At 44.1% G+C, this 12,274-nt stretch overlaps 1 protein-coding gene across 14 annotated transcripts in view; it reads right to left on the bottom strand.

Moving 5' to 3' along the window:
- KIF16B (kinesin family member 16B) overlaps positions 1-12,274 on the bottom strand; it is a 304,938-nt gene that overhangs the window by 119,848 nt on the left and 172,816 nt on the right. For 8 of the 14 annotated variants that reach the window (XM_044385671.3, XM_048222079.2, XM_044385669.3 and 5 more), the window contains 3 exons: positions 6,459-6,491; positions 6,056-6,109; positions 3,184-4,542 (listed from right to left, as the gene is read on the bottom strand). In XM_044385671.3, the coding sequence (XP_044241606.2) occupies positions 3,184-4,542; positions 6,056-6,109; positions 6,459-6,491 (1,446 nt within the window). The remainder of the gene's footprint in view (positions 1-3,183; positions 4,543-6,055; positions 6,110-6,458; positions 6,492-12,274) is intronic. The other 6 variants (XM_048222081.2, XM_048222078.2, XM_026503005.4 and 3 more) reach the window with 1 other exon arrangement.

Consider the following 12,274-nt stretch of genomic DNA (forward strand, 5'->3'; position numbering starts at 1 on the left):
GAAAAGGGAAATAGGCGAGAGAGCCAGGAAAGCAAGTTATCTTGAGAAATTAAAATAAACCATAAATGGTACAACCAAACATTTATTTCCAATGATAAATGATACATCCAATACGAGGTCGAGCGTGTATAAGGCCACTCTCCTGATGGCCCCAGCATGCTTGAATCCAGAGCCATGAGACCAGAGGGCCAAGCCTGCCAGTAAATTTGGCCCCGGGAACACGAGACCCAGGTAGAGGCTATAGCTCACTCACTGTGTGAACTTGGGCAAATTAATGAAATCCGGGTCTCCAGTTCTTCATACACCCAATGAGAGAATCAACTAGTCTCCCAAATTCCCTCAGTTCCGAACTTCAGAGAGTCTAACTTCAGATGCAAGCGCACCATGATATCGTCCGCTCTCTCGTGTTACCAGCAGCAATCGGACTGCGCTATCCTGAACATGAGAGCCAAGTTCTTAATTCTCAGAAATGTGATTACAAGGTCACCAGGGTCAGCACTCATGGGTTTCACAGAAGGCAATGCCCAGCTTAATTCAGCCCTTCATCTGTCTACTGATGAGCAAGTACTTACAAAGCAGCAACTTGCACAGTATGAAGTATTTTCAAAGGAGGAAGAAAAAAGCATGAAAAATAGATGTGGGGGCCAGTTGGTGGGCAAAGAACCAGGGAACAATATTAATACAAAGTCTTGAAGATGGTAAGGAAAATGAATGTAAGTAAGAAACTGCCAACGTTCAGACCTAAAATGACACGTACTGGGGTTGTCCAAGGACATCCTTCAGCGCAGGGGCAATGGAAAAGACTCTACAGAGCAAAGGGTTTGGTGTGGAGCCCTGAGCCCAAAAGGGATTTATACGGGGGGGCAAGGGAAGCAGGGCATCCCAGGAAACGATCTCAGTACACGTGAAGAGCCAGCCCGCCTGGCCCACAGCCCTGGGACCAGTAGACAAGAGGACACAGTGGCCCAGAGTGGGGTGGTAAGCAGACCTGCCACCTTCTAACTGCGTAACACTTGTCCCCAGGGGCTACATAACCACTGGGTGGAAAAGAAGACAGAGAATGGATTGAATCTCGTTTATAAGGAAGCCAAAAAAAGAAACCCAAGTTCAGCACACTGTTGTCTGATCTGGTTCCACGCAAAATTTAAAATTTCACACTTGTGGGATTTCACGGGAGGCGGACCCGGGCTGCACAGCAGACCCTGGCTTAGCCATGAGAATCCAGAGAGATAATAACACACAAAACCAACACCCACAGAAAGCTGCAGGAGCATCACAGCCGGAGCAAAGAGCTCAGAATGTGGTGGCCTGAATTAGGTCTTAGCAAAGTCTACTCCATCAAAACACATGAAGCTAAAAGCATCCTTTGTGTGGCTTCTGGAGGAACGCTGACACTGGGAAATCGCTTCCATGGAAATCACAATACTGTATCTGCTATAATAGAGTATTAATACTAAATGGCCAGGGAGCGAAGCCGGTTGACAAAAGCGAGGGACATCAAGCTAAAAGCTCACGCTGCATTCTTACTGCACACTGCAGGATATAAATTGAGAGCGTGCCCTCCACTACTTTAAATTTCCTGGGGCTGGAGTTTTGTCCAGAAATTTCATTTACATAACATACCTGCAATCATTTTCTTAAACCTCCAACCTATTTCTCCGAAGTAATAGCATTATGGGTTTTGATTGTTATTTCTTGCTGTTTCGCCGAAGGGAATTACCAGAGAGCAAAGGTAAATAGAACCCACAGTATAAGCAGATCATCTGAAAGGGAGGTTGTCCCAACCTTTTCGGCAAGATGATGGAGAGAGGCTCCAGCCTCACAGTAGGTCTTGTTTTGTCATCAGTACGGGTCCCAGGCGTCTGCCAATGTCAACCTGGGCTCCCACAAGCCAGCCGACTGGGCTTCGGCTGCGGCCCCTCAGGAGGTGCTTGTGGGAGGCTGGCATGCTGGACAGGGGCCAGCAGTCCAGGCCCTCCAACCTGGGCTTCAGGTAAAATTTCAACTGACCAAAGGGTCTGGAGCTAAAGGAAATGCCCAGGCCCTGGTCTCCTCTGCCCCTTTCTTGTAAGAGCAAGGACGCTGAGGCCCGAAGACAAAGAGAGCCTGTCAGGGCCAGCCAGGGAACGGGGCTGGGCCAGGATATGAACCCCCCTGTAGGACAACAAATCGGGTGATGTTTGCACACCAGGCAGCCTACAGATTTCTGGAAGGCTTGGCATCACGTCTGCTGGGCTACCAGAAAAAGTGCTCTCAAATTGATGTATTTATTCCTTTTGAGAACCTACTGTGTGGGAAGCATGGTGACAAGGAATGAGTGGGGGAAGATAAATACTCTTTCTTTACCATGAAAATAGTGCTAGTTCCTAGTTTTATTTTTCACCACACCAAAAGAAACATGAGTAAATCATTACCACACATGCTTAAAAATGCCACTGTGTTCAGTATCACTTGGAGAATTTTGTTTAGTAGTTTACTTTTAAGGCAGAATCCTGGGGCCTCCCTCAAATACTGTGAATCAGGAGGGGTAGGAGAACGGCTGTTTTTCAGTTTCCCACGGGGTATGGACATCAGCACAGGGTGCAGCCTGCGCAGGAAGGGATGACGTTTTACTCTAACTGCTGCTGGTCCCAGAGAAGATGTTAAGTACATGGTGAGGATGAAGGGAGTGGGGAGGATAGGAAAAATCTGGAGGAGGGTGTTCGGAGGGGGAAAAGAAGGGGACAGAGAGAAGGAAAAAAAGAGGGAGGAAGGGAAGGGAAAGAGGGGGGAAGGGAAGGGAAAGAGAAAGGGAGGGAGAGGGCCAAGGAGGGACAAGGAAGGAGGGGAGGGGATGGACGCAAGGGAGGGGGCAGGCTGGAGGCTGTCTTATTTATCAAACAGGGAAACGTTCGCATTCCATAGGTCAGTGGCATGAGGGACAAGGGCTTTGGTTTTCTTTGTGTTTTTTTTTTCAACTGAAGACCAACAATCCTAAAATGAGGATCCTAAGGAGAAAAGAAAACGTGTAGGGGAACTTTCTCAGCTTTGGTTTGACAATAACCATCTGCCGGCGTATCAGAGAATACACAGGCAAAAAAGAACTACTTCTGTAAAAGACAGTGAGATGCACACCAGGAGCGGTAGAAAACATACAATCATTTGGCGCCTCCAGTGTGCCACGCTCTCCCTTCCCGGTCTCACCTCTCCCTGTCCTTCTCCAGGGCTTCCTGCTCAGCTTCCAGGCTGGCCTGGAGCCCAGACTGCTCGCTGCTGCTGCTGTTCAGCGTGGCCAGCTTCTGCCTCTGCTCCTCGATCTCCAGGCCCAGGGTGGAGCGCCTCTGCAGGGCGGAATGCCTCCTCTCCAGCCTGGCCACGGCCCGCTCCAGCGCCTCCCTCTGCTGCTTCTCCCGTGACTCAAGAATCTCCTTCTCCTTCTTCCTCACCTTTTCCTCCTGGCGTGCAATGTTGGCAGTGAATTCAAAGGTGGCTTGGAGCTTCTGCAGCTGGCTCGCATTGGCCTGGTACTGTGCGAGCTGTTCTTCTTTCTCTTCCATTTCTTTTTCCACTTGATACAGAGTGTTATCTAAGCCGAGAGGACCTCTGTCAAGGATTTCAAACGCTCTCTGCTTCTCTTCCAACAGGGTCGGCAAATGATTCCGCAGGAGGTACTGGAGCTGGCGTTCTTTATACTGCAGCCTGTACTCCGCCGGCTTTATTTTCTCTAGATTTTGGGCCGCTATGGTGACATCTGTGACGCTATCGTCATTGTTCTCCAACAACCTTGAGTCGTCTTCGTTGGCAGATTTTAAGCGCTCCAGGAGCTCTTGTTCTTCCTCAACTTCTTTTTTCAGGAGGTCCTTCTGCTGAACCAGGTCCTTCTCCAAGTTGGCTAGCTTGACCAGCTGCCTTCTCTTGAACTCTAAGAAATGCAGCTGAGCCCTTTCTAACGCCTCACCGTCCTCATCCCCTTCGGCCCGGGCCTCCTTCACCCGCAGGAGGGACTCCCGGATGCCTTCCAGGGCCGTCTTCTCCTCCTCCACGCGCTGCACTTCACCTCGCCGGAGGAGCTGGATCATCTCCTGCTTCTCACGCAGCTGCTCCTCCAGGTGCACCACGAGCAGGACCTGCTCCTTCTCCTGCTCCTCCAGCCTCTTCTTCTCCAGTTCAAGCTTGGCGTACTGCTCATCCTTCTCCCTTTGGAGCCGGTCCAGCTCTTGGAATATCTGAAGCTTCTCGGCCTTCTCGTTGTTGTTGAGCTCTTGGAGCCGCTGGAGCTCTTCCTTGACTCGGAGGAAGCTCTCTTCCTCTTGCTTCTTCTTCTGCAGCTCAATCTCCTGCTGCTCCCTCAGCCTCTCCTCTTCAAACTTCTCCTTCTCGGCGAGCAAATCCTTCAGCTTGCTCTCAATGTGGAAGCTGCGGCGCCTGAGGCTCTCCTCCCGCTTGCGGATCTGGAGCTGGACGATCTCCGTCTCCTTGCGCTGAGTTTCCACCTCCTGCTGCATGCGCTCCAGCTCTGCCTTGTCGGACTTGTGCTTCTCCTCCATTTCTTCTATGAGCTTCCTGAAACGCCAAACGTGCACTCGTTATCGTCTGGTGGCTGCGTGCAAATGTTGTGCTAGCTTTGCCCTAACTGAAGTGTTCTGCAAATGGACAGATGACACAAAGTCATACCCTTCGCGAAGATAAAAAGTGGGGGGAACTGCTTTCCTTTTCATTTCCAGCAGCATAATGCTTCACGTTTTCACTCCATAACTGTCCCACATATCGTCTGCCTAATCTCCTGAAGTAGCCTCTGATATCATTTCTTTTGTAGAGTCTATAAGCATAATGTGTTATGCATGATATAATTTTAAAAGCCCCCCGAGCTCAAAGAGAAGAACCATGCCCAATTTAAATTTAAATGTGAATAATTTTATTCAGCCCAATGGCTAAAACTCAATAGAAATTCAGTTACAAAATGACATTAAATAAAAATGCTTATGCTGCCCTCAAACTCACTGGGGTCAAATATCAAAGTCAAGATAATCGACAGTTCATTGTTCCAGCTCCGATAACCATATGCTATTTAGCATTTAATCACTAGTTTAGGACAAATGGTAATCACCAAATGGCCCAAAATATTAGTTTATTAACATGTAACACTGAAAATAACAGGAGCCTCCATGAGAATACTGAGATGCGTGATTGCCGGGGTGACACGTCATGTTTGGTACTGGAGAACAAATGATCCCCACCGGGGGCTAAATCTGTGTTTTGAGGTTGGGACGGCCTCCAGAGCAAAAACACAGGGCGTGCAAAACTATCAATACGTGGCCTCTATCTCCTGACCCACCTAAGATCTATCTTACATGATGCTGGAAACTAAACTAATTGGTTTGTAACATCTGAACTCGAGAGTCCAGAAAATAAATATCCAATCTGTGCATTTTCTGTGGTCTTAGTTTCTACTCCAGTGTCTATCCTTATTCAATTTCTTGGCTTGTTAAATAGAATGGGGGGGGGGAATATTTAGCTTTATCAGATAATTACATTCAGAACATATAGAGAAAACCTCTCCAAATCAGCTAAACAGCCACAGACACACACCCAGGAGAAAAGTGAGAAAAAAAAAAAAAAAAAAAAAAAAAAACATAAAGAAGCAAATTACAGAAGGGAAATACAAATGGCCAAACATAAGCAAAGACATTTAAAAGGGGAAGTGGCATAAGGCAGGGGAATTGTCATTCTTTGGGTTTTTTAAAACTTCAGGCGATATTATTAAGCAGGATATCCTTTTGAATTAAATATAAATAAGTATATACTTGGCGTATTAAATTTAACAAGCGCCTGAAATTTGCCTACTGGCTCTATTCCCCCTTTCTCACGAGTATTTGAAGATGTACTATTTGAAAAATTCAAACGTGTGGTAAAACGAACCAGCTAGAGGAATGACCTGCAGTCATTAGACACATAAATACTTGACACAGAACCAGAGGGAGGTCCTGAGACAGACCCCAATGAACTCTGTCTGGAAGATTAATGCAAGAATCCACAGACTACAGTAGTGTTAAAACCGGTTCCCCAGGTGGCTTACCTTTTACTTTCTAATTTTTCAAGTTCTTCACGCTGCTGCCGCTCAAATTCAAGTCTAATAAAAATCAAATGAAAATGAGTCACTTTTCTGAAAGAGCTTTTCTCTTATTCTCTGTATATAGTTGCATATTACAAAGGGCATCCGTTTTTTTAAGCATTATTTTTAATTACGATGGATTAGCAAGTTTAAAATGTTTTCTTTGCTCTATAACTATGATTAGAAATTAGACATACGTTTGGGTGCTTGCATTCAGGCTGAAAAGAACATATTTTAATTGAAGGAAAACAAACAAAGCACCATTGTATTGAAAAAGCAGGGTTAAAGGAAACTTCTAAATGATAAGCATATCTACTCTATGCAGCTTAATCACTGATGAGTGTATATAAAAATGGAGAATCTCTACCTTAGACAGATGGGTCCTTTTATAGGGAAAAGACTGCCAGGGAGGTAGAGAGAGAGAGAGAGAGAGCACAGACATCAATTAAGAAGAGAATTAACTGGGGGAAACATCAGGAGAAAAGCAGTAAGGTACTTAAAAGCCAATAGCCATGCACACATTGAAACGGCTTTTTATACTTATCACATTTCCCAAAACTTTCTCAAGCAAAGACTCCAAGGAGTTAGCTGTGTTATGTTTGCACACTTCCCATCACAATGATAGCACTAATAATGAGTACCAGTAATAACTGTGACAGTAGTCAAATCCATAGTTTTACTACTCTGTACATGGTTCTACCACAGGCAAGTTCATCAAGATCCTGCCGGGAGCAGTAGTTCAAGGATGCAAGTTACTGGAGACTACACAGCTTATGAACGGGTTCACCACCACAGTGCGAGGAAAGTAAAGGGGGGCTGGTCACTGGGAATTTTAAAACAACTTGCTAAGATACTGATAACAAAAGTTGATTTCTTCTCAAATACTAGAATTAATGACTGCAAGATTTCACTCTTCTTCTTAACAGCATGAACAGAAACTCTTAAACTTACCATATTCCTGTTATGGTAAATGGCAGATACAGCTAAACAGTTGAACTATGGGGAAATTCATCACAAACTTTCCCTGTATAATGCGCAAATGCAGACTGGCAGAAGTTACCTTTACAAGGAGCTAATAAATGTTTCAATTAGATGTGTTACCCATTTAATTTGGATTCATATTGAGCATAAGATGTCTGGTGGCTTCTGTAAGCAGACCTGCCTGCTGTGCTGAGTGTTTTACCCATGTTAGCATACTTTGTCTTCCCACCAAATCCTGGCGATAACAAATAGTATCTCCATTTTACAGATGAGGAACCCAGCACTCAGATATGTGAAAGAACTTGTCTGAGATCATAATGGTGAGATGTGATGGAGCCAGGATTTGAACCCAGGGCAGCCTACTTCCAAAATATTGTCACTTAACTCATAAGCAATGCTCAGATTTATGATATACAATAAAAGAATTCAATCATCTTTCACTGAAACTTGTCATTTAGGGTTAAATACCCTCCTATCAGGTGAAAATCTGTAGATTATAGGCATTGCCATCCATGAGAAATCAGTCATATATACGTATATGAAAGGCATTTGCCAATCCCCAAGGTCAGCACATATGTCATTACACTAAGTAGGGGTAAGGTTTCATTAAAGTTAGTATATGATTGTTCTATTTTATACCACAATAAATAGAACCTTGGAAACATTCCATAGCATTTTTTAGACTTCAGTGCAGTTTAGACTTTCTAGAAATATTTACAGTCAAAAAGCATCACTAGATAAAACACTTTCAAAACCAGAAAACTCCCCTGATGGAATTGTCTTTGGTCTCTTTACTTTCCATCTCATCTAACCATGAGTATACACTGCTCTGACAATGTCGCAGGCACGTGGTCATAAGCCAAATGCTCCTCTGAGAGTTGGGAGACCTGGGTTCAAATGAAATCCTATCACTGAGGACTGTTTACAAGGGGCAGGTGTTGGTCTGGGTTCTTAGTGGGCAATACCCTCACTCTGTTCTCCCAACCCTGCCAGGTTGACATGTTTCTCATCCCCCATTTTATAGAACAAAAAACTGAGGCTTAAAGCAAGTAAGTAGCAGAGGGGGAACTTAAATCCAAGTTTGGTACTAAAATCTGGGCTGCTGACCACTACAATGGTCGCTAGTGAGCTCTGTGGTCTCAGGAGGTCACAAAATGTGGGTTTTAATATCTTCATCTCTAATGTGATGCTCTGAGCACCTATTTTTTTTTTTAATTGAGCATGGTGTCAGGCACAAAGGGGTTCCAGGGATACAGCAGTCTATAAGGGTGACACAGTTTCTGACCCCATAGGATTCCCAGTCTGTGACAGTCAATAAACACAAGTGAGCACCCAATGAGTCCCAAGCCAGGACTGAGGAAGGACGCGGTGTTCTGACATACGGATAGGATACTGATCCCAGAATTTGGTAGTACCTAGAATCAAGGCAAGCTTCCCGAAGAAACTTATACCTAAGCTGTGCCATTCTTCTTCGCACATGATAGAGAAACTCAAGAGAAGCTCAGTATAACTCAATATATAACTCAATATAAGCTCAGATCTTGGTTTGCTATGGGGGTGGCAAGACATGAAGCTTAACAGGACAACAGAAGCCAGATACTGAAGGGCCTTGGAAGTTATATTAAGGACTCTGAACTTGATCCTAAAGATGGTAGCAGAAAAGTACCTTGGAACAGGGTTGTCAAAGAACACACAGACCTAGTGTTCTACAGAGAACAGACAGGAGGGAAGCAATATGGGAAGCCAAGAAACTAGGAGGCCACCGTAGTCACGTAAAGGAGAGCTGATGGAGGCAAGACCTGGCATAACTGGGATAAAGAGATCTCTGATCTTTAGGAGGTCAAGCTGACAGAAGTTGGAGGTTGTGATGAGAAAGGAAGAGTCAAAGATGCCCCCTCAAGTTTCTGGCCAGGTTACACAGGAGGTGGGAGGGCAGAACCTAATTACCAAGAGGATAAGTTAAAAGGTCTGCAGATCTGAACACAAATTCTAGTGATTGTGAGACCACTAATGAGTTATTTAACCTTGGACACTTAATTTTCATAGAAATCGAAGAAAATAATAGGCCCTACCTCAAAGGGTTGTAGCGAGGATCAAATGAGGTAACGCATACAGAGTACGTAGAGCACCTACACGTATTAAGTGCTCGAGTGTTGCCTCTTATTGTTAGGATCCACTGGGATGAAGAGGAGCACTGGGGACAGAGCCAGCGGGGGAGGCAGAAGTAGCAATGGTAGCCGCACTAGTGCTAGTTCTCCCAGTAGCAAAGACGAGAGTAGTAGCTAACATCCACTGAAGATTCATTCTACACCCTGGTTCTGAGGACTTTGCATTTAACTCTTATAATGGCCCTGTGAGGTAAGCGCCATCATTATCCCATTTTAAATGTCAGAAATGGCCATATTGTTAGTAAATGGCAGAATCAACCTTGACTCTAGAGCCCACAATTTTAATCTCTTCTCCATCCTGCCTTCAAGAAGGTAAGCTCAATTTTATACATGTTGAAACTAAAGATTCCAGAGAGTCATCCAAATTGAGATATCCAACAAGAAGGGAAATATGTACAAAGATCTAGCTCTCAGGCCCTTATCAAGGATGAAGATACAGACTTGGGATTCACCAGCATCTAGATCGGAAATGAAACCACAAGCATGGATGAGGTTACCCGGGATGTACTTATGGAATGAGAATAAAGGAGCTTAGTGTAAAGTCTCGAAGACCACAGACACTACAGTGTCCAGCACAGAACGAGGCTAGGTAGCAGCTGAAGACACAGAAAGAAGGTCAGGAAAGGGTAGGCAGAGGAAAGCAGACGGAAGGGGGAGCAGTAGTATGAAATCCTTCAGGAAAGTCAAGTAAGATAGGGCCCAAAGAGAACTCAATGAACTTAGCAACATGGAGGTCACTGGTACACTTGGAGTGAGCTCTGTTGGGGTGAGGCCAGACTGCAGTGGACTGAGGACTGAACGGGAGGAAAGTAGAGGCTGATTGTAGATACATTAGAGAGCTTTCTCAGTAATTTTAGTTACAAAGGGGGGCTTTGGTATTTTAGGAGAATGGGTGCTTATTTTAATAGCTGGGAGAGACTTGTGCATACTTAAACCCTAGTACAAACAAGCCAAGAGAGAGAAGGTATAAAAAAAAAAACTGGGGATAGAGGTCCCTGAGCTGGCATGAGAAGAAGAGGACAGAACAATGGCTAAGAGCATAGCCTCTGTAATTAGTCAATCCCAAAAGTCTACCAAATCCTGGCTCCCATGGTCCCATGGTCATTTATGACCACGGGACAATTTCTCAACCTCTCTAAGCCTCAATTTCCCATCTGGAACTAGACTCAAGAGTAATCCTAGTCCTTGTTGAGTGGAGGATCCCATGAAAGTATATAATGAGCACTTAGCAGTCAATGTTAGCTATGAATCCTACAGCATCCATAGTATAGGTAGGGGAAGACAAAGAGCAATTCAGCCCCTGGGACAGGAAGGACGGAGGAAAAGATGAAAGCAAAGCAGATGTGAACTTTGACAGTGCTGTTCTCTTAGGACTTTTGTGTTCTCTGTGAGGTCAGAAGCAAGGTTCTCTGCTAAGACTAAGGAGGAAGGTGGTGTGGTTAGAGGCATAAAGAACATGGAGATTATTGATAATAGACAAAGAGGCCAGCAGGCAAGAGAACTGATAAGAACAACAAGCAATGGGGGTGGGTGGGCATCATTCAAGCTTAGAGACTGTCAACTTACAGAGGCACCAATCTCTGTGCTGATGTGGCTTTCTCTTGTAGCACTGAGCTGAGATACTGGATAAAGGTTCAGGCAAGGAGACAGTTTAGTGGACCCAGCTTGGTCTCTGGCAAGTGAAAAAAACCAAAGGGCCATCTGAGCATTTGGGAAGAGGATGGCTCAAGTGTTGAGGATGAAAACTTGGCTGGACAGAGAAGTAAGTGGGGACGAGGAAAGGCTTGCAGGTGAAAGTGAAAAATCTAAGAAGTCTCCAGGCTGAAGACATGAATTCACTTACGTAACAATGACTATCCACACGGAATTACCCAAGATAACAGTAGGACTGAAGAAGATGGTGATGCTTAGAAGGTAACTAGATGACAACAGTAAGGAGAGGCAAAGAGTAGGAGAGATGGGTGCCATAAGTGAACAGATAAGAGTGCTATGGGGGGCACAGCAAGGAGGGGTCTGGGGGCAGCTGCGTCTCTGGGCTGATGAGATCCCTGGCTCCTCCTCAGTAGAAGTTTTCATTTTCGAACATTTGATTGTGATGAGGAAAGGAAAAGTGGTTGGACCAGTGTTGGTTGTCAACCTTAGATGTATGAGGCCACAGCTCTGACCCCTCCTGAAGAGTAGCATCTAATGACATGGAAGGTTCTGAGTCAAGAAATCAGAGAGACATTCCCATTTTAATTCTTAATGAAGAAATATGGATTCATTTCTATGGCCCGTTACTAAAAAAGGAAAAATTTTGACTGCTCTCTACCATAAGCATTATGTCTGCGATAACTCAGGACTCCCACTTCCTAAAAAATAAGAGTTAAAAAAGAATAAAAGATGCTCAGTCTTAACTTAAAACCAAGTCCCAACCATTCTGAGGAGAGAGTCCTAATTGCAAAGCCAAGAACTGTATTTTAAAATATGAAGTGATACTGGCTGTTGCTGGTACTGTATGACTTCCATTGAACATTATATATTTACTAATCATACTTTTAAAAATGCACCTCTTTCCTTAATCAATGATAATTATTTTAAATAGCAAACCTCAATAGATTGTAAAATACAAACGCGAATGTGTTAATATCAAAGAAAGAATATCAACTGTAATTGTATTTTAATGTGGCTTCATTTTAAATAAGTGTAATTCACTATCTTATTTTACTGGAATTATCTTGGCCCCAAATGCTAATTTTCTAAATGTTACAATTAAAAGGAAAACCACAAAAGGATGTAATTTTTGCAGCTGTTTTTAGCATTTTTAAATGACATTTGGAAGTACATATACTGTGGTAGGTCCAACAAAAAAGCATAGCATACAATCTATTTTTATGAAAAAAGGCCTTTTTTTTTTTTTTTTTTTTTTGCATTTAGAGACATCTAGCATTTTTAGGTATAATTGCACATCTTGCAATTTATATTCTTGTTATCATCGGCAATGAAAAAGCAAGGGGGTGGGAATTTCTCAGTTCACACCATGACATTGAAAGTG

Source organism: Ursus arctos, unplaced genomic scaffold (genome assembly GCF_023065955.2).
Source record: "Ursus arctos isolate Adak ecotype North America unplaced genomic scaffold, UrsArc2.0 scaffold_16, whole genome shotgun sequence".
Taxonomy (NCBI): Eukaryota; Metazoa; Chordata; class Mammalia; order Carnivora; family Ursidae; genus Ursus; species Ursus arctos.